The 27053-nt window shown below is 36.4% G+C and overlaps 1 protein-coding gene across 1 annotated transcript in view; it reads right to left on the reverse strand.

The window, feature by feature from the left end:
• Nucleotides 1-18347: 18347 nt before the first annotated feature.
• Nucleotides 18348-27053, reverse strand: part of MMP16 (matrix metallopeptidase 16) — a 172977-nt gene continuing 164271 nt past the window's right edge. The window contains exons 8-10 of the mRNA XM_042870279.1: nt 25031-25181; nt 21480-21595; nt 18348-19724 (exon numbers count right to left, since the gene is read on the reverse strand). Of these exons, the coding sequence (XP_042726213.1) occupies nt 19390-19724; nt 21480-21595; nt 25031-25181 (602 nt within the window). The 3' untranslated portion in view covers nt 18348-19389. The remainder of the gene's footprint in view (nt 19725-21479; nt 21596-25030; nt 25182-27053) is intronic.

The raw sequence follows: 27053 nt of genomic DNA on the forward strand, positions 1-27053 counted from the left end.
TCTTCTCTTCTCTTCTCTTCTCTTCTCTTCTCTTCTCTTCTCTTCTCTTCTCTTCTCTTCTCTTCTCTTCTCTTCTCTTCTCTTCTCTTCCCTTCTCTGTTCTGTTCTGTTCTGTTCTGTTCTGTTCTATTCTATTCTATTCTATTCTATTCTATTCTATTCTATTCTATTCTATTATTATATATCTAAATATCTGAATATATTTATAGACACCTAAAGTGAGGTGGAAGGCAAACGAATGAGACCAGGCTCTTCTTGGTGGTGCGCAGTGTAGTAGTAAAACTAGAACATCGGATCTTCCATAAAACCATGCAGAAGAACATCTTTATGGTAAGGGTGACAGAGCACTGGAACAGGTTGCCCAGAGAGGTTCTAGAATCTCTTTCTGTGGAGATATTCAAAACCCATCTGGATGCCTTACCTGTGCAACTTATTGTAAGATACTTATTTTAGCAGGGGGTTTGAACTGGATGATCTGTTGAGATCCCTTCCAACCCCTGCAATTCAGTGATTTTCTGTGATTCTGTAATACTTCTCAGCAAGGTAAGGTTTGCTCTGTATGATATGATCCAGCATATGATTGCAGTTTATCATAGCATCATAATTGGTATTCTCCATCTGATTCCACCTTAAATCCCACCTTGCCATTTTAGCGTAACAGTTTTCAGCATAATTTGCTACAGGGAAACACCATCAAAACCCAGGCTTAACACTGTGATGTTCACTGTGAAGATTATGTAATTTGAAGAGCTTTGATATACCTGCCTTCAGTTACATACATACACAAGAGCTTTTTGGGATCTTGATGGATGTTCATTTTATGTCAAAAGAAGTCAAGTTAAATTAGTTGTTGGGGAAAGAACATTTTTCCTATTGTCCCGCTCATCAAATTATCCATTTAAAATTTAATCATCTGTAGAGGAGGCCTATAGTGCAAATAAATCAGCTAACTGACCCACTGCCCCCATTCTAGAGACATGGAAAGGTAAAAGTTTATTAAACTTCCCAAAAGTCTTACTCAGAAACTCCTCTTTTTGAAAGATATTTATGTATGATCCTTGAGATCAGGGCTGAAATTCATTCTGAATTCACAGGGAAATGTAGCATGAAGAATTGGCAAGTTTCAGCCGTGTTTCATTCTCAAACATTCAAGCATCCTCCCACATCTTTTTACCTCCTGTAATCAAAAGGGTTGTTTCTCAAGCTGCAAAATGCAATGTTTATGCTAATATGATATAATTATTTCACAATAACTGAAAAACCTATATGCAAACAGTTACAAAAGCAACATGAATAAATACAGAAGTGTATTGTATGCTTCACCAAGAAAATCAGCAAATTAGAAGGATAAAATATTATATTACCTCATTAGCCACCATCCTGTAAGAATGTTTTCATGAATGGGAATCCAAATGGGTGAAAACTGTCTTGAAGCACTTGCTTGGAAAATGCATAGCAAGAAAAACTTGCTTAGATCACTTGGATTACTGCTCATTTCATATAACTTTCCTGGTAGTTGAAGCAGGTAGAGATGTGGTAAAGAAATAATAATGCATAACTTCAAGAAAAAGGATTCTTTATGCCTTATTGTAAAAATAAATAAAAGGATTCATGCATAAAAACACAGTTTTGGGGACTTTATGTTATATGTCAGATACGTGGACAAACATCTCCTGATAATATTGTCTATGATGTCAAGAATGCAAGCAATCATGCTTGATTGAAACAGAGATTAACATGTAGAATCAGAGAGTAGTTTGGTTGGAAGGGAACTTTTAGATTATGTAGTTCCAACTCCCTGCTATAGGCAGGGACACCTCCCTCTAGACTAGGTTGCTCAAAGCCACATCCAGCGCATCCTTGAATGCTTCCAGAAAGAGGGATCCACAGCCTCACTGGGCAACCTGTTCCAGTGTCTCTCCATCCTCACAGTAAATAATTTCTTTCTAATATCTAGTGTAAATCCACCCTCTTCCAGTTTAAAACCATTTTCCCTCATTCGATTTCTACCTGCCCTTATAAAAAGTCCCTCACCAGCTTTCCTGTAGGCCTCCTTCAGGTACTGGAAGGTTGCTATGAGGTCTCCTTGGAGCCTTCTCTTCTCCAGGCTGAAGAGCCCCAGCTCTCTCAGCCTGTCTGTCCCTCTAGTGGAGATGCTCCAGCCTTCTGAGCAACTTTGTGGCCCTCTTCTGGACCACCTTCTCTAACATCTCCATGTCCTTGTGTTGGGGCCTTAGCTCTGGACACAGTACTGTAGGTGGAGTCTCACAAGAGCAGAGCAGAGGGGCAGAATAATTTTCCTTGACTTGCTGATCAAACTTCTCTTGATGCAGTCCAGGATACGGTTGGCCTTCTGGGCTGCAAGTGCATGTTGCCAGCTCATGGGAATCTTTAATCAATCGACACTCCCAAATCCTTCTCCTCAGGTCTGCTCTCAAGTAATTCTCCACACAACCTGTATCTGTGCTTGGCATTGCCCCAACCCAGGTGCAGAATCTTCCACTTGGCTTTGCTGAACTTCATGAGGTTGGCATGGACCCACTTCTCAAACCTGTTCAGGAACCTCTGGATGGCATCCCTTCCCTCTAGCATGTTAACTGCATCACTCAACTTGGTGCCATCTGGAAACTTGCTGAGGGTGCACTTGAACCCACTGTCCATGTGACCTACAAAGTTGTTAAATAACACCTATCCCAACACCTATCCCTGAGGAATGCCACTCATCACTGGTTTCCACTTGGATATTAAGTTATTGACCACAACTCTCTGAGTTTGACCATCCAGCCAATTCCTTATCCAATGTGTGGTCCACCCATCAAATTTTTCTCCAATTTGATGACTAGGATGTCACTGGGAGAGTGTCAAACACTTTGCACAAGTCCAGGAAGAGGATGTCAGTTGCTCTTCCTTTATCCACTGATGCTGTAACTCAATCAGAAAAAGTCACCATGTCTATCAGGCATAACATGCTCATAGTGAAGCCATGTTGGTTGCCACCAATCACTTCATCTTTATTTTCCATGTGCCTTAGTAAGACCTTTGGGAGGATCTGCTCCATGATCTAGGAAGTGCAGAGGTGAGGCTGACTGGTCTGTAGTTCCCTGGATCTTCTTTATCTCCCTTCTTGAGAATAAGATCAATTTTTTCAAGAAGCAAAAAAAAAAAAAAAAAAAAAAAAAAAGACCCAGGGAACTGCTAACTTCAATCTAAAATAATGTGGTTTGTTGGTTTGTAGCATTCTTTTTACTACTTGCTTACTGTAAGAAATTAAACAGTTTACTGTAAAACAGGCTTCTGACTGTACTGTACTGATTTCATGAGATGGTGGCAGTAGAATCCAGTGGAAAAAAACTACATAACAATTTTTTTCAAAAATCAGATGTATGCAGGAATGTTTACAAATTCGAATATCTCTTCAAACAGAGGAGAAATGAAATTGAGCCATGATCCAAAGCTCCCAGAGAATAACAACTCTCGCAAGGACATGATAGGGCACCTGCAAGGAGGGAATCTCCTCCCTGGGGAATTTTTGTGTTGTCCTGTGTACAGCTGGGAGAGGGATTCAGTGATTCTTATGAGTCTCTTCCAACTAGGAAAATTCTATTTCCACGATAAGCAAAGCATCATACACAAAGCTGGATGTAGAAAAGAAATAGGTGGCTTTCGGCATTATAGTCAGAAGGCATAACCAACACTGCTGCCCCTAGAAGGCCTCTTTCTGCTCTCATCATATATCCTGTTCTGTTAATCAGTGACCATAAAGGATAGCTGGATAGCTCAATTAATGTTTTCTTCTCTGTGCAGTTTGTAGTATTCTCAAGGTCTGCTACACACATAAATTTCAGCAGTGAGTCAGTGGAGGAACCTTCTCTGTGGGTAATAAAAGTTACTTTATATCCAAATTATAGTTAATTAAAAAATAATAATGAGAAAAAGATACACCTGGAAAGAACATGACACTTGCAAATGAGAGACTCTGGTTCTATTGTTGTCTGGTTGTTGCCCACTGTATTAGTATAGTCAAGTATGCAAGTATGTCAGACATTTAAGCATGAAAAACCTTGTGTTGAGCTACTTTTCCGTAATATTTTTTTCTTTTTTTTTTCTTTTTTTTTCTGTACAGTAATTCCTGTCAGTCCTGATGCGCCTTATTTCACTTTGCGGTACCTCTGAATGTTAATTTTCAGGTTCTTCTGGCTGAGAGATGAAGGGGATACAATTTATTTAACTTGCATGCCTTATTGAAAGAAGCAGTCTTAACTTCCAAATTTGGCTATCTATTCAGGAGAAAGGAACCAACTTGAGAAAGCCACCATGTAGAGCACAAATCCGTTATAATCAGCTATTGCCTCAGTGTGCTTAATTTAGGCACAGGCTAAAGACTATTATGTCTTATAGACTCATGAGGCACATTTAGGTTCTTGTATCCTAAACTGATCTTCTGGCCTTGGTGAAAAATCTAAATTTTCTTTATCTCTCAGTTTGGTATGGTTCTAAGTTTAAACAGTGCATGACTGGATGTTTTCAGTGGTGAGTGGAGACAGGACAAGGGGAAACGGCCAGAAACTGCAGCATAGGAAGTTCTGCACAAATGTGCGCAGGAACTTCTTTACAGTGAGGTGACCGAGCACTGGAACAGGCTGCCCAGGGAGGTGGTGGAGTCTCCTTCTCTGGAGATGTTCAAGACCTGCCTGGATACCTACCTGTGCGACCTGCTGTAGGGAACCTGCTTTGGCAGGGGGGTTGGACTCGATGATCTCTGGAGGTCCCTTCCAACCCCTACAATTCTGTGATTCTGTGATTCTGTGATGTCAGTTGTATTCCAAAAAGGTTTGCAAACTCAATGTTTTTGTAAATAAACTGAACACAGAGTGTACTAATTCTGTTTCTTTTTTAATTTAGTTATTTTCAGAACATACATTATTCCAGAAAATGTTATACTTTTGGGGGTCATATAGAAGGAATTGTTCATTAGGTCAAAATGGTTCCTGGGATTACTATCTCCAAAAGAAAACAGGTTTTTGGTTTTTGTTTGTTTCTGAAAGATCTAATTGGTGAAGTTCAAAAGAAAAGCTACAGTGCACACACAGAGTGAACAGTCAAGGAATTTGAACCAGAAGACATTTGGGAACTAAATTATTTGATGCTGTAACAGAATTCAGATACCCTATGTCTTCTTTCACAATAATAACAAACAAACAAATAAAAAAACAACCGCAGATGGAAACACTGCTTAGTCTTTGCAAGCTGAATGTATCACTTTAATGAAAATATGAGCAAAGATATGCAGGTAACAAGTTCTCAGTGTAGGGAACTACAGGGAGCTACAGCCATATGTCATGGTGAGATTGTCAGATGATGGGGGGAAAAAAAAAAAAAAAAAAAGCCTGTGAACCATATAACAAAAGCACTGCACAATAAATCTTTCACTTAGCAATTAGCAAAAAAGCAAGTCATGGATAACAGGGATGCCTTTACATGTCACTTCAGGGGAATATTTAAAAATAGAAGAATCCTGGAAAAGAGAAAAGAATCAATACAGTGATTAATGACAGTAATTTCACAGAAACATCTGGGCAATTAAGCATGCTCTTTAGGAGTTGTTTCTTGCAGTGACTTGTGAAGGATTAAATGAGTTACAAACCAAATTTCACATCAGTATACTGAATGTTGTTAGTGTGGTAGCAATACCTATTTCAGCTTGGAAGCTTTCCAGAAATTAAATACTAATACAAAAACATATGCTTAAGATGCTTTGTTTTCGCAGCTTATTCATTCTAGTTTTCCTCAGTTATAACTTGAAAAATTCAGAGCAGGACTAAAAAACATCTTTGGTGAAAGAGGTACTTAAGAGAAAATGCCTATTTAATGCATTTAATGTGACAAACATTGAATCATAGAGTCACAAAATCATAGAAAATTTGTGTAGATGAGATTGAAAGGGACCTGCGAGGCCATTTGGTCAAAACACTGGTCAAGCAGGGACATGAAGAGTCTGTCCACGACCATGAGTAGATAGATTTTGAGTATGTCCAAGAAGAAAGACGCCACAAACTATCTGCAGAACATGTGCCATTGCTCAGTCACCTACACAGTAAAGCCTCTTGCTTTCTGGTTTGTTCCCTTTGCCTCTTGTCCTGGCATTAGGACATCACATTGCTCAGGGCCCCATCCAACTTGGCCTTAAATATATCCAGGGACAGGGCATCCACAACCTCGCTGGACAATCTATTCCAGCACCTCACCAGTTTCTCATTAAATAACTTGCCCCTGACATCTAATCTAGAACTCCCTTCCTTTAGCTTAAAACCTTCCCCCTTGTCCTGTCACTATCTACCAATGTAAAAAATTTATTTCCCTCATCTTTATAAGCTCTTTTTAAATACTGGAAGGCTGCAATGAGGTTTCCCTGTAGCCTTTTCTTTTCAAGGCTGAACAAGTTCATTCCTTTAGGCTATCTCCATTGCAGAGGTGCTCCAGTACTCTGATCATCATCTTGGCAATCTTCTGGACTCTTTTCAACATCTCCACATCCTTCCTGTATTGGGGACCCCAAACTTGGATGCAGTACTCTAGCTGGGGCCTCCCAAGGACAGAAGAGAGGGGGGAAAATCATTTCTTTCACCCTACTGGCCACCTCTCTTCTGATGGAACCCAGGTTACTATTGATTTTTTGGGCTGCCAGCTTACACTGCTGTCTTGTTTTTCATATATCAGGACCCCTACGTTCTTCTCAGCAGGGCTAATCTCAAGGATTCCTTCTCCAAGCTTGTATACAAGGGCCCAATTTACAACTTTATCCAGGTTTCTCTGGATGGTATCTCTTCCTTCTGCTGAATCAGCTGCAATGCTCAGCTTAGTGTCCTAAGCAAACTTGCTGAGGGTGCACTCAATCTTATCATTTATCTCACTGATAAGGATGCTAAAGAGTACCTGGCCCAAGACAGATCTCTGGGGGGATGCCACTTGTTACTGGCCTTACCTGGACATAGAACCATTGACCACAACCCTCTGGCTGCAATGTTTCAACCAATACCTTATTGACCAAATAGTCCACCCTTCAAATCCATACCTCTCCAATTTAGAGTTAAGAATATGGTGGGGAACTATGTCAAATACCTTGCAGAAGTCCAGGTAGATGATATACCTTACAATTGCTCACCAGTGCGATGACTCTGCCACAGAAGGCCACCAGATTGGTCAGGCATGACCTTCCCATGCGAAGCCATGCTTTAATCGTCTTGGTGGCCCCACATTGGGGTGTTGCCAGTCTCTCTCAGGTCTCTCTTGTACTGAGGACCCAAGAAATTGATCCAGGACTCCAAGTGTGACCTGAACATTAATGAGTGGAAGGATCATTTACCTTGAACTTCTGGAGATACTTTTCCTAATGCAGCCAGGAATTTTGTTAGATATTTTAATGCCACATTGCTGGCTCCTGTTCAACTTGCTGTTGAGCAGGACCACCAGGTCTTTTTCTGCAGAACTACTTTCTATAGCTGCTTTTATCCCTGGTACCTGGGGTTGTTCCTTTCCAGGACTTCACAATACTTGTTAAACTTCATGAGGTACCTGTTGGTCCATCTGTCCAACAAGTCCAGATTTCTCTGTATGGTAGCATAATTCTCTGGCATGTCAGCCACTCCTCTCACTTTTGTGTCGTCTGCAAACTTGCTGTGGGTCAAGATAATTAAGAAAACTGTTGAACAGGATTGGATCCAATATTAACTCCTGGGATACTGTGCTCATTTCTGGACTGCACTAGAATTTATACCACTGACAACTGCTATCTGAGCCTCACCATTCAGCCAATTTGTGATCTTCCTCACTGCCTGTCTATTCACCTCATATATTGATGTGTTTCTTATGGGGGACAGTATCAAAGGCCTTACTGAAGACCACATCAGCAAAACCTACTATTCTCCCTGTGAGTATCTATCTACCTAGTTCATTAAAGTTCAGTCTTCAGGAGTGGTGAGCATTCAGAGTTTTCCCATTTGGCTTAATAGATGATCTGTAAAATACTAATTTCCTTTATCCTTAGTTTATTTTGGTTGGGAAGTCCAGATGTTTAGCTGATGTTAACTAAATTTTCTAATTTTTGCTGCATCTTCACCTATGAAGTGATTGATATAAAGTAGAAATGGATCGATTTGGATTTTTTTTTTTTTTAATTCTTAAGTTTCAGAAATAACACACTTTCTTGAATTTAAGACACTAAGATATTTAAGACTCTCTAAATCTTCACATTCAGAACTGGTGTTTTGTGTCAATTACCTGCAGACAAAGATAAATGGGAAGTACTTTCTAGGCTGAATGAGTAGACTCATGTTTTATTTACACTATGCTTTTCATGGTTTTCTTCACACATAAGAAGTGAAGAAATACAGACTCCTGTTCATCTTTTGTTTGTAGTGACAGTGACAATAAACCCTAACGAGTGGCATTCAGACATTACAGAATTAGGTCCACTACCATTCTACCTCTTTTTCGCACAAATTAATTTTCACCATTCTATTTTTATTTGAAAAATTAACTATTATTATTATTACCTTGCTAGTATCCAGATAGTAACATTTCTCTATATTGTCAGCATCTGTTATGAATTTCTTTTCTGAAGCTAAGGTTGTCTGTAATGTTCTACTGTATCTAAAGAGCAGCAGCTATAATTCTTACAATAATTTATACAAGTAAACCACAATGCCTTTGTGAAACTTTTTTTTTCTGTTCTCTTATTTATTGACAGATTTTTTTTTTTAATTACAACACAATGAAACCATGGTAAGTACATAAGATGCAATAGTATAAAAAGCCATTTTAACCCTTCCCTTGGTTAAGACACTTACAGCAGACAAGAACTGCCCCACCCCAATTCCCCCCTTCTCAAATGAAAACAAAATAAATATAAATTAATAAATATAAAACAAATCACTGCACAGCCCTTAACTCTTTGAGTGCCATGGCAAGAACCATAATGATGATTCCAGCATGTGACTTTTCTATGGTTAAAGGTTGCCGCAGCAGTCAAAGGGTTATAGCATTGTAAACATAAGTACTTTGTTGAAAATGTTCAGTCTTGTTAATGGTCTTCAGCAATGAGATTATTCATGACCCCTTGACCTTTAATGATACAACATTATATGGAGTTAAAGAGATAATAGCTTGGTGAGATGTTATATAGATTAATTAACCCATTTTTTTCTAACAATGCAATATGAGGTCTTGATTTACTAATAAAAGACAACTTGTGTATAATAAAACACTGTTCAATGCATTGATCAATAAAAACAATGAAAAGAATCAGTCTAAGCACCACAAAATTTTGCCTGATAATATCTGACAGTCATAATACACTTTAGCACCATTTAGTCAGCCTTGCATTTGCACACAAACAAGCTTTGTGTTTGTCCGTAGAAGCTACCTGAAGGAATAACATATGTCAGTTATAAAAATGTTACTGTATAGAATGTTGTGTGAGCCAATAAAATAAAATAAAATAAAATAACAATAACAACATGAAATTTAGTTGCAGAAAAAATAAATGCTCCAGTTACTTTGTTAATAACATACATTCTAATGAGCAAACATGGACATGAAATGTATGGGGCAATGCAGAGAAAAGGAAAACAGTTGAGGAATTTAGATCACACAGGGAAGTCACATCTCATACAATTTTTAAATTAAGTGAGCAATTGTTGGGTTGTTCAAGAAGTAGAGCTTGAAAAGAGTTGCTGTTTAACGGTGTGTGGGTTTTACAGTCATGGTATGAATAAAACCACTTTCAAAGATATCTTAGCAACTGTTCCTTGTCTTTACATGAAATTTTTGTTTCTTGTTTCTTCTTCCTCAGAGGTGGAGGATAAACAAGTGTATCATGGTGTGAGGAGTGAGAAGTGTGTCAGAGTCTCATAAATGTATGAATTACTAGCTAACATACTGGAACCAGTTACTTCTGGAATTATAGGGAATTAGGTGGAGGAAAGAATGGCAACTAGGTGGAAAATTGAATCAGCTGCTACAATCACAAATAACACCCAGCAGACAAAAAGAAACAATCATGCTCTGGTAGATATAAAGTTATAGCACTTGGATGGAAAGTAAAGTGCATGTTTGGAAAGTAATGGAAACAAGAATGCGTATGTAGTATGCAAAAAGTGCACTCTTTTGTACATAACCATATCAAACTCCGACTACGTACAAATAAAAGCAGGCATACATGTTTGCTAACTATACTAACCACTGGACTGGCAGGGAGAACTCACTTTCTTCAAACATATTCTGCACATATAGGAGCATTAATCATGTGCATTAAACTTATAGAAGTCAAACATTTGTACCTTTCTAGGGAGCCTGCTTTATGAGGGCAGTTGGACTAGATGACCTCCAGAAGTCCCTTTCAACCCCTACAGATTTTTGATGCTATGATTCTCTGCAAGTTGTGACTGAACTGTGTAATGAATCCAACTCCCAGCCAACAATACCAGATGAAAGAGAGAGTTCTTCATGAATGTGTTATTTTTTATGCCTAAAATTTAGGATGCTAATACAAGTAGGAAAACTTTCTGCCATTCATCAGTCTGTTGTGCAACAGCAATAATTTGTTGATGGTTGAAGCTTGTGTATGAATTGACTTGTGGTAGAGAAAGGAGTCCAACCCTACAGTTATTGCTGGAATATCCACACATAGATCATAGACTTTGGAATGAAAAGAAATAAAAAAGAGAAAAAGTTAAAGATAAGTTTGAACCACTGCAAATAATACCAAAACATTAAAAAAACACAGATTTCTAGACTGCTCATCTCACACAGAAAGCATGAATGTAAATTATTGTTATATTATTGTACAAATTACCAGTGGAACAGCCATGAGATGCAAATATGGATCCTACGATGATCAGTGCTGGCTCTGTCACATCATTTTAAAAGAGTTATAGGATGGCTGTGTCAATGAATGTCAGAGAATTCAGAAATCTGAAGTAAATAACATGGAATTCAGCTATTAAGGGACTGGATAATGAACAAGATTTAGTGAAAGATACATACCAAGTTCCTCAAATGTGAAAATGACATGATTTTGAGAAGGTTCTACCTTTTCACCATAGACAAAAAAGCTGCATTTCCTAATGATAGACTGTAAAAATTCACATGATTAATGAGATGTACAACTTCTTTTTTCTTTTGTCTGTAGAGTAAATAGACCATTTCTCACCTGCCTACTAAGATCAAAATACATTACAAATTGGATCAGCCAGGAAACATGTCAAGGCACAGTGGAAAAAGTAAAATAAGAAAAGAAGGGGGGAGGGATCAGAAGATTGAAGTTATTTATCAATTTAAATAAACAAACAATATATGAAAAGTCCAGAGGTCATAGATTTGTTTCTATTATATCAAATGCTTCAGGACTGAGAGATTATGGAGATACATGGCTGAATTTGGATTAATGTAAGGAAAGGCTTCTTTTTGCTTATGTCTCATCTGGCAGAGTTCTTCAAATGACAGTTAGCTAGTTGCTTCTAATTTTTGGAAAAAAAAAAAAGCTAGGAACATTTAATTGTGATAACTTTTTAATATCAATTCAGAATGCTCCTGCTTTGAGTAATCCTTTCTCAAATTATTTACAATTGCCGCAGATAAGTAGAGCGTCTTTCTGTTGTCTTTGATCCACTCTCCTGTGGATTTTAAAATTGGTGGTAAGACAGTTCTTCACTAATCTAAGTTTCCTCTGAGAAAGATTTCAATGGTGCGGCCCTAAAATCTGCATTTGTCATCTCTGTAAGCCAAGGACAACCGTGTCCAAAGGAATGCATATTGATAGCAGATGACAGCCTGTGCAACCTGTTTGATAAGAAGGGAGATTCATAGTCCTTGATCTATCCTATAAAAAGGTTTTCATTCAGACACAGAAAAATAGTAATAGTGAATGACACTGTAAGTACAAACTCATAAGCATGAATTGGCAAGAAATGTCAATTCATTTCAGAAACACACAAAGGATGGTTGTTAGTAATATACTTAGTTCACAGTATTTCACCAAATGTATTACACTGCAAGAACTGAGAAGAGATTATTCATCATCACACATTCCTTCAGTACTGGATTTCTGATCAAGATTAAATTGTACTGGGTATAGGAACCTCAGGTATACCTGCAAGTTGAGTATTAACAATTAATGTCCTGATAGTTTTTTTTTAATTTTCAACTAACTCATTTTTCATGGCTTGAGTTCATAGCATGTCATTATATAAGGTAAAACACAACTATGCAAATATAAAAATGCCTTGTGGGTATGAACTGTACTTTGTAGTGATCATCTAAAACAGTGCTGTAGGTTGCTGATGATGTCTTCTAAATACATTTAATCACATTAACCAATTTCCTCTGCTTATATGCGAGCAAACTACTCAGACCTGACTTGAACATAGTGAAAATATGAAGATGATCAGTATGTGTGCACTGTCAGTTTTATGGCAATAGCCAAGCAATGCATATATAATATATGCATCTCTGTTTAGACTCAGTGCATGCCTAAATAAATATGGGGCATTTCAACTCAAATACATCAGCTGTACAGAAGAGCTTTTTTGGGCTATATGTAATATAATGTAATTGTTAACACTGGCAAATAAAGAATGTTTAAAACCACCATTTTACACTACTGACCAACCTCCTTTTTTCTATTTTTGAGGCTGTGCAATTATAGTAAGGGAACCAAAGATTTTTTGCACCTTATACATGAGTCAGTACTTACTGCACGCTGACCCTAAGCACTGTCAGCTTCCACAAAACTTATAATTTTATTTACAGCCATGTAAGTCATAAAAACATACGGAGTCTGAGTTTAAAACTATCCCAGCATGCGAGAATGGAAATATAATTTAGAAACATCATTTTCTGATTTAACACACTAGTCTCTGCAAGGGGTGAACCTGTCTCAACAGGCACTGATTGGCATAGTTATGGTGTGCCATTACCACTGCATAAGTAATATAATACTTCTCTAAAAACTCTTCAAACTCTGCTGTCATATTGTTAAGGTCTGAGCAGTTACTGCAGGAAGCTATTTTATACCAGCCTTCTGTTGTTAATCCCACTTCCCCGAAACCCAGTTCCCAGAATGATGGATGGGTAAATGGATGATCCAGAACATGTGCATGGCACAAAGTAAAAGTGATTATTTAATGTGTCAGTGCCAGATGGCAAAATGAAGAGAATGCTCAGTATATATATTTATTGCAAAAGCAAAAAAAAATTTTTTTCTTCTGGGGCATGGAAGACTATGAATTAAGATATGCTGAGAGCTTGCCAAGAAGATTAAGTGTGTAGCTGTAAAAAGGATGTGATGCAATTTCATAGGGTAGAGATGGCTGTTAGCTAAATGGAAAACTTTGCTTTATGTAGTGTCTATTATAACTATCAGCTGTGGACAATGTGATTTTACAGAAGCAGAGGAAACCATGCTGTGTGACTGGAAAGCTTTGTGCCATAATGAATGGCTGCACAAGTAGTGGTTAGTGTTTATGTAGTTTATGTAACAGCAAGCAGCACCATGCTGCATGCACATCGAAGTGCAGAAAATTCTCTTTAGTATTCTAGTTTGAATCAACATTTCTTCATTTATATCTTATCTGTCTTTAAAATTTATTTCAACTACACTGTGAGCAAACCAAAGTAATACTTAAAGCTCCATCCACAGAGCCACCATACTCTCACATCCTCCAGAATGTCATATCTCAACAACATAACAGGCAGCTACAATTACAAACTGAATATAATTTATAGATGATATGCTAAAGCTTATGAATACTGAGTAACAAAACCTGCTATATGTTCAACTCTATCTATGTACTTTGTAATTTTGAGAACAAATGCTTGCTGTGGTCACATACTGATGATCCTTCCAAAAATGAACTCATGATTGTCATTGTGTTTTCCTAGTTATATACATATATAAAATGTCATATCATACAGAACCTATGCTGTCTAACACTAGAGTCTACCTTAGATCAAATGTCAGATGGAGCCAGACCACACCAAGGGGTGGTCTGCTATCAGACCCTTTCAGCATTCATGGCACTGATGACAATATTGTTCTGTACCAGTTTCTAACATCTTTGATTACAAGTCACAAGAGTGGATTAGATAGATTGGACTCACACGTTATTTTTTTCATGACATCATTGGCAGACAATTCAATAATTCACACGTCAGAAATGTCAGAAACATTGATTTTATATGTTATATGGTTCATTTACACCTGGTTGTGTAACTGACATATGTTTAAACACTTGTCTTATTTGAACCACACTATCTGCAGTCTGTGGTCTGTGAGCTAAGGAAGTATGCTTAATGTTACAGCGCTGGTTTCTCTGTGCTATAGCATTGTATTCAGTAACAGGTTATCTGCTCCTTGACTCACACACAATATTATTTATTTATAACATAGCTGAACACTGAGCTGGCCAGTGACTTCTGTTCCTTTCAGTGATAATAATGATTTTTCTTCTGGCTCATAAGGCTGCAGTCATTTATTTACACTTCTGGAAATAGAGCTTTCCAAAGACAGTCCTGGCAACAACAAATGGCGACAAGGAGCTACTGTTCTGTAATGGCTGCATCAAAGATCTTACTGCTATAGCACATGGCTTCCTCCACCTCTGCAATTGGTAATAAAACCCTGGCCTCATTCTGAGAAGGTATGTGAGCCAGGACAGAGCAAGCCCCTGCAATCATATTGTTATTCATCTCCTTGTGCTACCTCCAGTTTAGGCTGCCAATGGTAGGATAGCTTGCATTTCTACTTTCTTGAAAATGCAGTGACTGGAATATTCACCATTCAAATTGCTCTGTGTCTTTTTCAAGTGTTGCACTAGCAATGGCTCAAATGAAAAACAAACAAACAAACAAACAAAAATAGGAAATTTAGTGCTTCCACTGCTATGCACCCTACATACTTTTCTAACCAATTAGCTAGAATTCAATTATATAATCTGGTGCCAAAAACTAAATTTAACTGACGATGGGATTGTGAAATAAAACAGAAAAAAAGCTGAAAATTAAAAATTAAGTCTTATATACTATTTTTAATCAACAGCACTTATGAGCAAAGGAGTCTTGAGCTGTGAGGTACACTGCCAAAGGAAAGCATAAGTCTACCCCTCATGTTTTAGTATATTACTTTCTGTAACTTTTATTCATAAAGTCAGCCTGTACCTATTTTTTCAATTATTCCCTCCCTTTGCCCATATTTGAAAACAGAAAAAGAATAAAAGTTCATACAAAGATTTAAAATTTGTGTTACATTTATTCAGGAGACTTGAAATGGCTCCTCTGGAGCCATTTGAGTCTCTCTCCATCTCAGCCTACCCAGTAAATACACACTCAGTTTTTAAAATATATTTCCTGATAAAAATTAATTTGTGTGTACAGTCAATAACCTTTTCATAGTTTTATACATTAAAAGGCCAGAGGAAATGCTGCTATCATCTACTCTGGCCTCCTTCATCACACAGACCATAGAACTCTGAAGATACACAACCCTGTATAGCCAGCTCAATAGACTGTAATGGATTAACACAATGCATACTCACTTTTGAATTGTTCCACAGTACAGACTGTTACAGTAATAATATGGAAAATTTTATTAAAAAGTTTATGAAAAAGGTAATGGCACATGAGCAGGAACCCAGATTGCAGAACTCAAGGTATTTTCACTTTGTTAGTGCACATAATTATAGGCCTTGGTAGAAAAACAACTGTTTAAAAAATAACATTGTCTTAGAACTTTTACTTGAGTTCAAAACTAAATCAGGTAACATCACTAATTTACTCTGAACTTCTATAACATAAAGTCAGCCAGTAAGTATTTTGGAAATTACACTGAACATAATTGCTCCTACATGTTTTACTTACAGCAAACCTTTATGACTAAAAATAGGAGTATACAAGAGAATTGCTGACACAGTCTTTCTCTGTATGACATGAATATACCAATATAATATTACTTCTGCCTTTCTCTGTATATAATATTTATTCATTTTAGAGCAAAACAAACCAATCAATTTATGTATTCATGTATCTATGATGTACCATATACCAAGCACTAGATTTATCACACTTACCTTCCTGCATAATTAAAATTAAGTTCTCCAAGTGCAAACATTTTTGGTTACCTTATCAAAAAACAACAGTCAACATGCTCAGCACTTCTTTACTCTCAGGGAAATAGTTGCACAAAAAGTTAAATTTGACATGAAAGATATTTCAAAGGTTAAGTGAAAGTTTCAAGTGAATAAAAAAACAGATGTGATGCTGCTCTACTTAAAGATAATATAAAATCAGTTCCCCTGTTTAAAGGAAAACCTCATGAGGAGTAAGTAGTAGTGTTTGTATTTTTCCACCAACTATCCAAGGGACTAAATTGGAATAGGTAAGGAATCAATTTGTTCTATCTGTAACAGAAAATAAGTATAGCAGTTTGCTGACAATAAAAAATGGGTTAATATATGCATGTACGTGTGTGTGTGCATGCATTTATAAATACACAAATGCATGCACACACATGCAGTCATATAAAATGAACAAACGGGCACAGAATCCCAAATTGACCAAATGAGCTGATGTGCAGTAAATATCCTATGTTATTTAAGTGTGAATTAATATATATTTTCACCAACAACTGAACTGGATTTACTAAATAATGCTATGGGTCGATACTGGTGCAGTTCTAACCTACAGTATGCAGTTTCTCTACAAAACATCTCCAAAATGCCATCTGCATTGCATATTTGCTGTAAAACTATATCTTTTTTTTCTAATCTTCATTTTTGTTAGCCGTTACATATGTATATCTGTTTATGCTCTAAGAAATAACAATTTGCAATGCTTCATAGCATGCCACATGTTCATAAAATAAGTTCTCAAATCAATATAAAATCATGTAATTGAACAAAAAGGCATACTACTTTTCATGCTATGCTCAATATAAATATAAATTCAAGGCAGTCAAGCTATCCATTACCAAAATAATAATAACCATAATATATATGTATATATACCTACACTCTCTAAAAAATGATCCAGTTATGTGAATTAAGAAACCAGTAAGAAATTGGCTGAATGTAGTACAAAAGTCTCATTTTATGTAAAAGCCAATACTGGCCATTTCAAGTATTTTAATACTTTCCTGTAACCTTTTCATTAATAGCTAGCTATTTGTAGAAATGATAATTTTATATGGAAAATTGTATTCAAGTTAAATTAAAAAATCACTTATACTGTATTTCATTTTTAGAGTGTGCACGTATACATAGCAAAATACCCTTCTACAGATCTATTATAAATATTTTAGTTTCTGTCTTTTCTTTCCTAAGAAAACATTTCGCATTTCTTCTCTAATTTTGGATAACGTACATCAAGCTTTTTAAGAAATTAAACCATCTTAGTTCATTAACACCAGATTCCATTCCATTTGTGCCAGTTTGCAAGTTAAAGGTCAAAGAGCAAAGACATGGGACAGTACACTTTAAGGAAATTCAGACAGTGAAGCTGTTCACAGAAGACAATGTTTAACTTGGTAATGACAGTCAACAGGTCAATAATCAAGTTCAAGGCAAGCTGTTCATTGTTGCAAAAGCTACTCCCCTCAAATTCTGGCTTTCATAAAAAACCAGATGTCTGACTTTTAGGGTGCATCATTCTGACCATCTTTAATAAGTTCACAGCCCAGTGACTGTAAAGCCTATCACTGCAAGAAGCAGCTCCTAAAAATCAATAAAGAGGTCTGTCAGTTGCTGACTTTTCTCTAGGAAAAAAATATTGATACAAACCTGCTCTGCAGGTCACATGAAAATGACAATACTGCTGTTAGCACAAATTACACAAAATGACAAAATGCTTTGGTGGTCCCTTGGCTCTATTAATGATATCGTGTTTGGCTAAAGGCCAGAGATTTGACTAACCCTTTGAGAACTATAGAGAACATGCAGGGGAACACCAGAAGGTACTCATGCAATATCAGAGTCATCATTTTAGTTTTCCTTTGAAACTGTAACTCTATCTCTGCAGAGGTAAACTGAATTATCATGCAACATAGTTTAAAAGAGAAATTCAAGATGCTTAGGATAAAAGGTTAGGCTATGAAACTGTAAGCAGTTCAGAAAAATCCTTCGTTTGGTTCCTTTAATCAGAAAGTAGCTGATAAATATAACTTTCTCTTTATGTTACAAATGCTTTTCTATCAATAATGCAAGTAATTAAACACTCACTTGCAGTCACAGGAAATCTGTTAAAGGAGAAAAAAAAACAGATTAAAAAAAAAAAAAAAAAAAAAAAAAGACCACTGCTTTTTCCTTTTAAAATTTCTATTTCCCAAACACAATCCTGTAATTTAATGACAATCAAGATTAACATCCAACAGACTCTGAAAACTGATGCAATAGTTCTCAAAGGGTTACACCAAAGTAATACCAGTGTCAAGTTTCTCTATAGCATCACTGTTACTTTAGTTCACTGAAATCCACTTCAGAGACACACTGCTTTTTCACCATCCATTGGAATGAGTACTCCTGACAGACCTGTGAAAGGCCTGGGGCAGTTGGCTTGGTATAGCTTGGGAAAGATTATGCAAGAAAACCAACCCAAAAATCAAACAAGCCAATAAAAAGATTCCACTTGAATATAGTGATGAATATAAATGAGTTTAAAACATTGAGGACGTAGCCCAGAGCAGCTGTATAAAACACAAAATGAATGTATTATTAAGGCTGTTACTATATTGCAGATATTTTGGCCCCTTGTTTGTTGGAAAATGGCTGTCCGAACAGTCTGAAGTCCTGCATGTTATCCGGGTCTCCCACCTGGCAAGACTGGAAGTAGGAGTATAGGACTTTATCCATTGCAGACAGAAAGCAATCCTCTTTGGAGACAAAGCTGTTTTGGGTCTTCTCACTTTCCTGAAAGTTCCACTGTGAGTTGTTGTGGGTTTTTTTTCTAAAAAAAATTGACTTTCAGCAGAAAATTTTTCAAAGGGGAACAGGCCTTAAGGGAAAAATGTAGAAACATTGGAGGTTTTGTTTTTTCCTCTTCCTTACTTAATCCTGATAGTTTATCTGGCGTTTAGTGTGCAGAGGAAAGGCCTAAATTGAATGACAAAGAAAGACAAAGGACTGAAGAAACAGCAGATACTGTGTATCATGGAAGCTTCCCAGCTGAGCGAATCACCACTCATGCGCGGGACAGGCAACCTCCTGGGTTTTAAGGATCAGCTTTGTTTCAGACTGACAGATGCCCGCTCCTAGCTAGGAGAGTGCAGAACAGCTCTTGTGTTGAATCTCAAGTTACCACAAACTCCTGGGAGGGAAAGAAAAAAAAAAAAAACAAACCCCTACATCACACCCACTCTTGCATAGAGCGTTTGCAGTACAGTATGTGACGGGGTGTTCCTTTCCTTTTGAACTGGAACACAGTGTAAACCAAGACAAGGAGGCACAAGGCCAGGATGCAGGGAATGACAATAGCTATGGCTTTCACAGTGCTGGCTGTGTTGTCCAATTTGATAACAATGTCAACATCATCTTGAGGGCTGTGTCGGTCTTTGTCTCTATCTGTTGGTCCATCACAACCCATAAAATCCTTGAGGATGGATCTGGGATAGCCAGGTTCCACTCTGAGCATCTGGTTGTTGAATTTCCAGTACTCTTTTCCTTTGTAGAAATATGTGAAGCCTGAGGAAGAAATTTGAAATTATTAATGGTCAAATCATGTATTCTATACTTAATGACTGGAACTGTCATTACCAAATTATTTTATCACCAAAAGATAAAATACATGAGAAACACACCTAACTCACGGGCCTTTCAAATCTTTCCAAGTTTCATTTCTTTTCAATTTCTAGAAAATCTGTCATCCTATATCTTTTTATTGAATAAATGGGCATTTTATTTCCCCCCCCATTTCTACAAACAATAAGAGTTCCAGAGAATACAGTCTTTGACAGATTAGGGTCAACTAGTTTGTTTATTCATTGAAAACCCAGCTGGAGCTGAAGTAATCATGGCCAGGTCTACTCACTTTGAAGCATCCCAAACAGTTCTGGATGAGAAATATACTGAAATAAGTTTCAAGCCAGAAATAAGAACTGTCTCTCTTCAATTCCACTTAGCTTACAGCTGTACTTCAGAAGATGAAGAAAAGCAGCTTTGCCAAGAGAAAATGGTGTACGCAGATTTAAAATATCTGCACGGAGCTGTTATTAGATCATTCAGGTGTAAACCAATGTTATTACCAAACATACCTAACTGAAAAAAAATTAAAATAATAATAATAAAAATAAAAAGCATAAAAATCTGACTCCTTGCCAAAAATCTCTATTACTTCCTTTTTTGGCATTAATATGTCAAGAAACAAACCTTCAGGACTCATGAATTTCCTCCTACTATTTATAGATGAAATGCAAATTGATGGATAAGCTATATCTAGACAAATTAGAGAGCTGAATAATCACCAACCACATGAAGTTTAACAAGAGTGAGTGCCAGATTCTGCACTTGGAACCCTGGCATACAGACTGGGGGTGAGACAGTGAAGAACATTCAACTAAAAGGGCTCTGGAAATCTTGGTTGACAGCAAGTTGAACATGAGTCAACAGTGTGCCCAGGAAGCCAGGATGGCCAACCATATCCTGAGGTCCATCAAGCATGGTACTGTTAGCTGATCAAACTGATTGTCCCACTGTATGCTGCACTGGTGTGGCTTCACCTTCAGTACTGTCTGCAATTTTGGGCCCCACAGTACAGAAAACATAAAACTATGACAGAATGTCCAAAGGAGGGCTATAAAGATGGTAGATAGTTTAGAGGGGAAGAAGGTGTTTGAGGAGCAGCTGAAGTTGCTTGGTTTGTTCAGCTCAGAGAAGAGGAGGCTGAGGGGAGACCTCATTGTGGCCTACAGCTTCCTCATGAAGGGGAGCAGAGGGGCAGGCACTGATCTCTCTCTAGTGACCAGTGACAGAGCCTGAGGAAATGGCATGAAGATGCAACAGGGGAGGTTTGGGCTGGTTTTCAGAAAAAGGTTCTTCACCAAAAAAGTGGTCAGGCACTTGAACAGTCTTCCCAGGGTGATGGTCATGGTACCAAGCTTGCTGGAGCTGAATCAGTATCTGATCACCACTCTCAGACATGTGGTCTAATTTGCAGGCCATTCTGTGAACAGTCAGGAGTTGGACTCAATTATCATTATGGGTCCCTTTCAACTCAGGATATTCTATGATTCTATGACTCCATAATTTTCATTCATGTTAAATGGTACATGCAAACATAGCTTTTTTCACAAGAGTAAGTTCTACGGAAGGATATATTTCCTCTGTTCATAATTCAAAAATACCTCCAATGCTTAATATAAATAATCAATCACTCTTTTACTACCGTATCTTACATAAACATTGTTAGCAAATTATTAAAACAAAAATGTGTTTGCATACCATTCTCTTTGTGGACAAAGGCTCCCTGAGGCGATTCTGGGATACCTTTCCAAATTGTGATTGGTTTGGGATAGCCAGGGTCCATGGATCTCATTTCTTCACTGTACCTCCAGTACCTGCAATTTTTTTTTTTTTTTAATTATTATTATTTTTTTTTAACAATGGGGAAAAAAAGGTATTTATAACATAACAGATAATTAATGCAGTTTACTCAATGCATAGTTTTTTACTTCTAACATACACTATATCCAGTAGTCACAAATGGGAATACTTGAGTTCTTTTCTTTGAAAATGCTACCAGATAACAGAGAAAGTAAAATTATTTGTCAACAAGACAACTTCATGTTAGTTGAAAAAAAGATCATTGCACTTTGACATCTGCATTAATGTGTGCTTCACTTAATAGTCAAGTAATTCTGATGTATAGCACTTCTGCACAGTGAAACAGTGAGATGCAACATATATGAAAAATGTCCAGAATATTTGAACTAACATTTTAATCACAAAACTGCCAGCATGATAAACTTGACTCCCTATGAAAATACATTCATATTTTGTTATCATATAATCATTAAAGACATAGAGAATAAATTAATAAGTTTTTCTGCATCTTTGTCTGCCAGCCTTTCCCCAGTTAAAAAAGTCTCAGTATGCAAGTCCTGGGTATTCTGATTTTCGGAGAAGTATTTACAGTTGTTATTTTCCTTACAGATAATGTTGATACTTTATTTGTCCTTATGCAGCTGGCTGAATTGCTGTGCACATCTACTGGCTTGGTTCTAAGAAATATCATACTCACACGCATCTCTGTGTATTTTGATATATTTTGGTTGGCTTCACTAACCTAGAGCATCCTAAATTTTATTGGAGATTTATGTTTCCAAATTCAGCTTTATTCAAGTGAAAAATCATCTAGAAAGGCAGCTACACTGTTTCAGGACATCCAAAAAACCAGAGAATATAACTCCAGCATTGACAATTTGATCATTGCTAAAATCTAGAACCTTCTAATTTGAATAATCTCATTTCAGCTTTTAGAAATAGTTATGATATTTTCTGATATATTTAAGAGTTTTTCACTGGCTGATATTTTGTCCCTGTGAAAGTACTTAGACAATTCATCTCCTGATCTTTTTGAAAAAAGCAACACGGACGAAATTCCTCTGTGTCTTTCCCTGTAGGGCATTTTTTTGGATTTAAACTTCCAATGAAATTAAAGTCTCATACATATGGCAAGTTATACAAAGAACTATTTGCACTTAATTTTTCCTCTCTAATGCATACATTATTTTACAGCCTGATCTCTTGATATAGTTGCATGTGCACAAATAACCAGTCAAGAAAGCAATGCTCTGTAATTTGAATGGAACATCTTTCACAATGTACGTGGAGAAAGAGGCAATGTATCTTGCCAAGCAGCAAACAAAACAGAAAGAGAGGGAAAATAAATGAAAATGAACTGTGTGACTTTGGAAAAAAATTAAAATTTAGAAAATATTTACTAAAACATGTTTTTACCTGTATTTACTTTCCTCTGTCTACTTTCAACTACAAGAATACTAAAATTTAAAAGTGAAAAAATATTCAGTTAATAGTGCAAAAAATAGGCATAAACAAAGCCATGTGTCAAGAAGTGCATCAAGGCTGTTATTATCTTGTACTACACTACTCAATTTTAAAGACAGGAATAAGAGAGGGTAAAATGTTTTTCTGTAGTTTTTTGTCCCTTTTTTGCTTTCATAAAATTATTTGGAAGAATTATCTAAAGCGTTTGAATGGATCATTTCAAATCATAATAATGATCGATACATAAGTTAACTTAGCCATATGAATATAATGATATCATTTACCATTTGAACTAACTTATTTGAATATTCTTTATATTTTATAGAAAATATTTGATGCCTGATACTTCATTGTCTAACTGTTTCTTTCGCTAACCTTAGTTTAGGTTCTTCTCTGGAGCTCTTTGAGTGAAGTTTACTGTCAAAACAAATGCACATATCCCCGAGTTATATAAGAAATACGATTATTTTGATTATGGCATAATATTTTGGTTCCCTTTCATTCCTACCTCCTGCCACTACTCAGCTACATTTATGCTACACTTTTTTTCAGGATCAGACCAGCCCAATTGTAGATGTATACATACTACTAAAACCAGCGAAATTAAACTCCTTATTAAGAAAAAAAAAATTGCTATCTAAATTATGCAGCTTAATGTAAGCTTAATGTAACACGAGTTTTTTTCCCACTGGTCATCAATACCCTGCAATAGATCAACTGTCTTTGCAAGTTTCATATTCTTTAACCTTCTTACATATTGTAAAGCATTTTTATCCTGTTGAGTATTATTCTGCTCGTTAGCTCTAAGAAGAGATTTTCTTCATCAACAGATGTTTTTTTTCTAAAAGTTCATTTAGTCTTCTATTACTACCAGCAGTATTCTAAGAAAGTGTTTGTGTATGAAAGTACAAAAGGATGCTGATGAATGAAGGAAATAGAGGTCACATAAGATTCCTACTGCATATACTTTACCAAGAGCATGGAGGTGGAAAACCATTATCTGAAAATGAACTTGCATTAAAAATATTACAAATATTCTCAACAAGAGGAAGAACATTATACAGATGTCTTTCTTCACTTTGAAAACGCCTGTTTCAAATGATACCTTTTCAAACACCACAAAATTTTACTTTGTTGTCTACTTTCTTTACCATGAGTGTCAGAGAACATTTTTTTTAATTATTTTGTTTTTGTTTTTAAATAGCTTAACAATGCAATTGGTCATGGCACTCTGTACTGCCATGACCATTGCCAATATTATAATACTGGTAAAAGATGATTAACTGTATTGTGCTAAACTTATCCCATGATGTACATTAAATTAATTTCTTGAGAGATTCAGTAATACTATCAATGTCTCAGAATCCTAAGCACTACACAATAATAACAGCAGCAACTGCACTATTACAAATAGTAATATAAATATTAAAGAAACTCATAAAGTTATTATGCAAATTATTTATGAGTATTCTGAACACATTAACCAATAAATATTGTAGCACCCTAAATACAGGTAAAATCCATCCTTCAAATAGCATTTAGAACTTCAAAAACTAGTGAGTTCTCTTGACATTTCTATAAAGCAGAAAAAAATTCTTTCCCTCATTTTTACATGAAGACAGAGACTAAGTGACTGTTGAAAGTCTGTCAGGATTCAGATTTTACCAAGATTTTATCTTGTACTTTGAGTGCAAGATAATTGCATTATCTGGAGTATTTAGGTTTAAATTTGCCACAACTCTGACTTGCCTGTTGACTTCTAAATTATAATTTTCTACTAGAAACAGACAACACATTCCAACATGCTAACATTAATATAGGATATAAGAAATTTGAAAATAGTATGGTCCTCAGTGCAAGAGGTACTAACTCCATCCACAGAAAACAGTAAACTACTGAGGGGACTTTTTTTGAGAAACAGTGCAAAAGATTAATGCTTAGTTGACATCCACCAAACTGCTTCCTTGAAGAATTCCTATACCAACCTATCTCCTTTGAAGAAGTAGGTTTTCCCAACGTCTTCCCACCAAATTGCAGAGTCAATACCATGGGAAGGAATTCCGCTTCCAAGTGTTATCAAATCATGAGGATACCCTGGCTGGAGAGTAGTGTCCTTGAAAACCCAGAACTTGTTACCTGTACAAAAACATGCACATACACATATGTATATGGGCGTTAGTCCTCAGAACTCACAGTATTGAAATGTACACATTCTAAAGAAAGACTCCCATGGGGCTACAGAGATTTTGCTAAATACACTGAAATGAAAAATGTTATATTGCTGCAGATAATACAAAATAAAATACATCTTACAGATACTCCGCATTTACTGAACACCTGTTATCTAATAGACCCACATAGTATTTTAATACCACCTAAATGGGAATCAAACTCAAAGTGCTCTGTGAAAAGTGATGTAGTATATTTACAGTAATACTATGAGATAGATTTATGCTTCATGAAGAAAGTTACTTTTAAGACAAAATGAGATAAGAAAGCATACAAATAAATAAGAAATAGAAATCATTATTTTTATATAGACCATATTCTACTGTTACTCCATATTCTCTTTCTCTTAAAAAAAGTTAAATTACTTATGCATAATGTACAGGGCTATTTCTGAAATAACTATAGATGTAACAGTATTTTTTCATATCATGTGTTCACATTAATAACCTTAGTATGGCTTAAACACTGCAGACTGAGGTTCTGATGTAAAAATCACTTCTGAAATGAATGAAGGGTTGCCTTTAGTACAGCAATGCTCACATGAATCCCTACTGTTGCCTTTACTAGTTCAATATATTGTTTACATATGGGCATGTATGTCTATAAAAGCAAAATTGGTACCAATATTTTCCAGTATAGGCTCCAGTGTACCTGTATTTGGAGAGTTTTTTTCCTGTGCTCTCTTCTGACTAGATAGCTTGACTCACCAGTCCACAACTCCAGTTTGTTCTGGCTTCCTAGACAAGCTTATCTTTCTCAGCATACACTTCCATGACTCATACCACTCACTTCACAGTCTCAGATCATAAGCCTTTAACCTAATGATATTTAATAATTCTGTCATCTTCCAGATCTTTCCTAGGGTCTTTTCAACATACTTAGTCTCATGATCTATTTCTGCAATCACCCTTTCACTTTCACATTTTGCTTCCTTGTAATTTTTTTCAAAATCCACTTCTCACCTGTATCTTTTAGTAAATACTTTTCTTTCAAACATAGATATTTGGGGCTGAAAAAAGGTAAATACCCTTATGTTCAGGCTGGATGGGTCTTTGAGCAGCAGGACCTAGAGGAAGTTGTCCCTGCCCATGGCAAGGGGATTGGATCTATGTGATCTCTTCAAACCTACATGATCCTTTCAAAGCCAAACTATTCCACAATTATCTCATTCTACAACAAAATATATTTTCCTCAGATACATTTAGAAAGAGATCCAAAGAGATAAAATCAATGTAGTTCAATGTAGTCATATTTACCTATTAGACTAGGCAGGCTGTTACACAAACTTAATATGTTAAGGCACTGTTCTGCATAAATATATAAATAAAAATAAATAAAAAGAAAGTGTAATATCAACCCAAGGATCTAGGATTAGATATATGCCAGTCACCAGGAGGAAAAATCCAAAAAGCTATTTTGCAGTTGGTTTTATATTTTAACTATCCCTCAGTAGTATTAAATATGAGTTTAAAAGGATCTTATTTTTCTTTAATCTCCCTGCTTGTACTGTAGGGATTTAAAGTACACTTTCATTTTATCACAGTTTTAATTAGGAGAGGGGATATAGTTTAAGGCCCTCCCATGCTGGGTTTCCAGAGTCAGTTCTTTATCAACTTGTTTACAGCTGCTTGTCACCCACTTCCAAGTGCAGACACTACAGTTTGCTCAACAGATTCATCTTCTCCCCTTTGCCAGCTGAGGGAAGAAAGGGTTCAAAAAATGAATATGTGCAGAGCCATTTGAAGTACGAAAAATGAAAGTGACACAGAGATCTAAGAA

Source organism: Lagopus leucura, unplaced genomic scaffold (assembly GCF_019238085.1).
Source record: "Lagopus leucura isolate 7727_CA_CO unplaced genomic scaffold, USGS_WTPT01 Super-Scaffold_100002, whole genome shotgun sequence".
Classification (NCBI taxonomy): domain Eukaryota; kingdom Metazoa; phylum Chordata; class Aves; order Galliformes; family Phasianidae; genus Lagopus; species Lagopus leucura.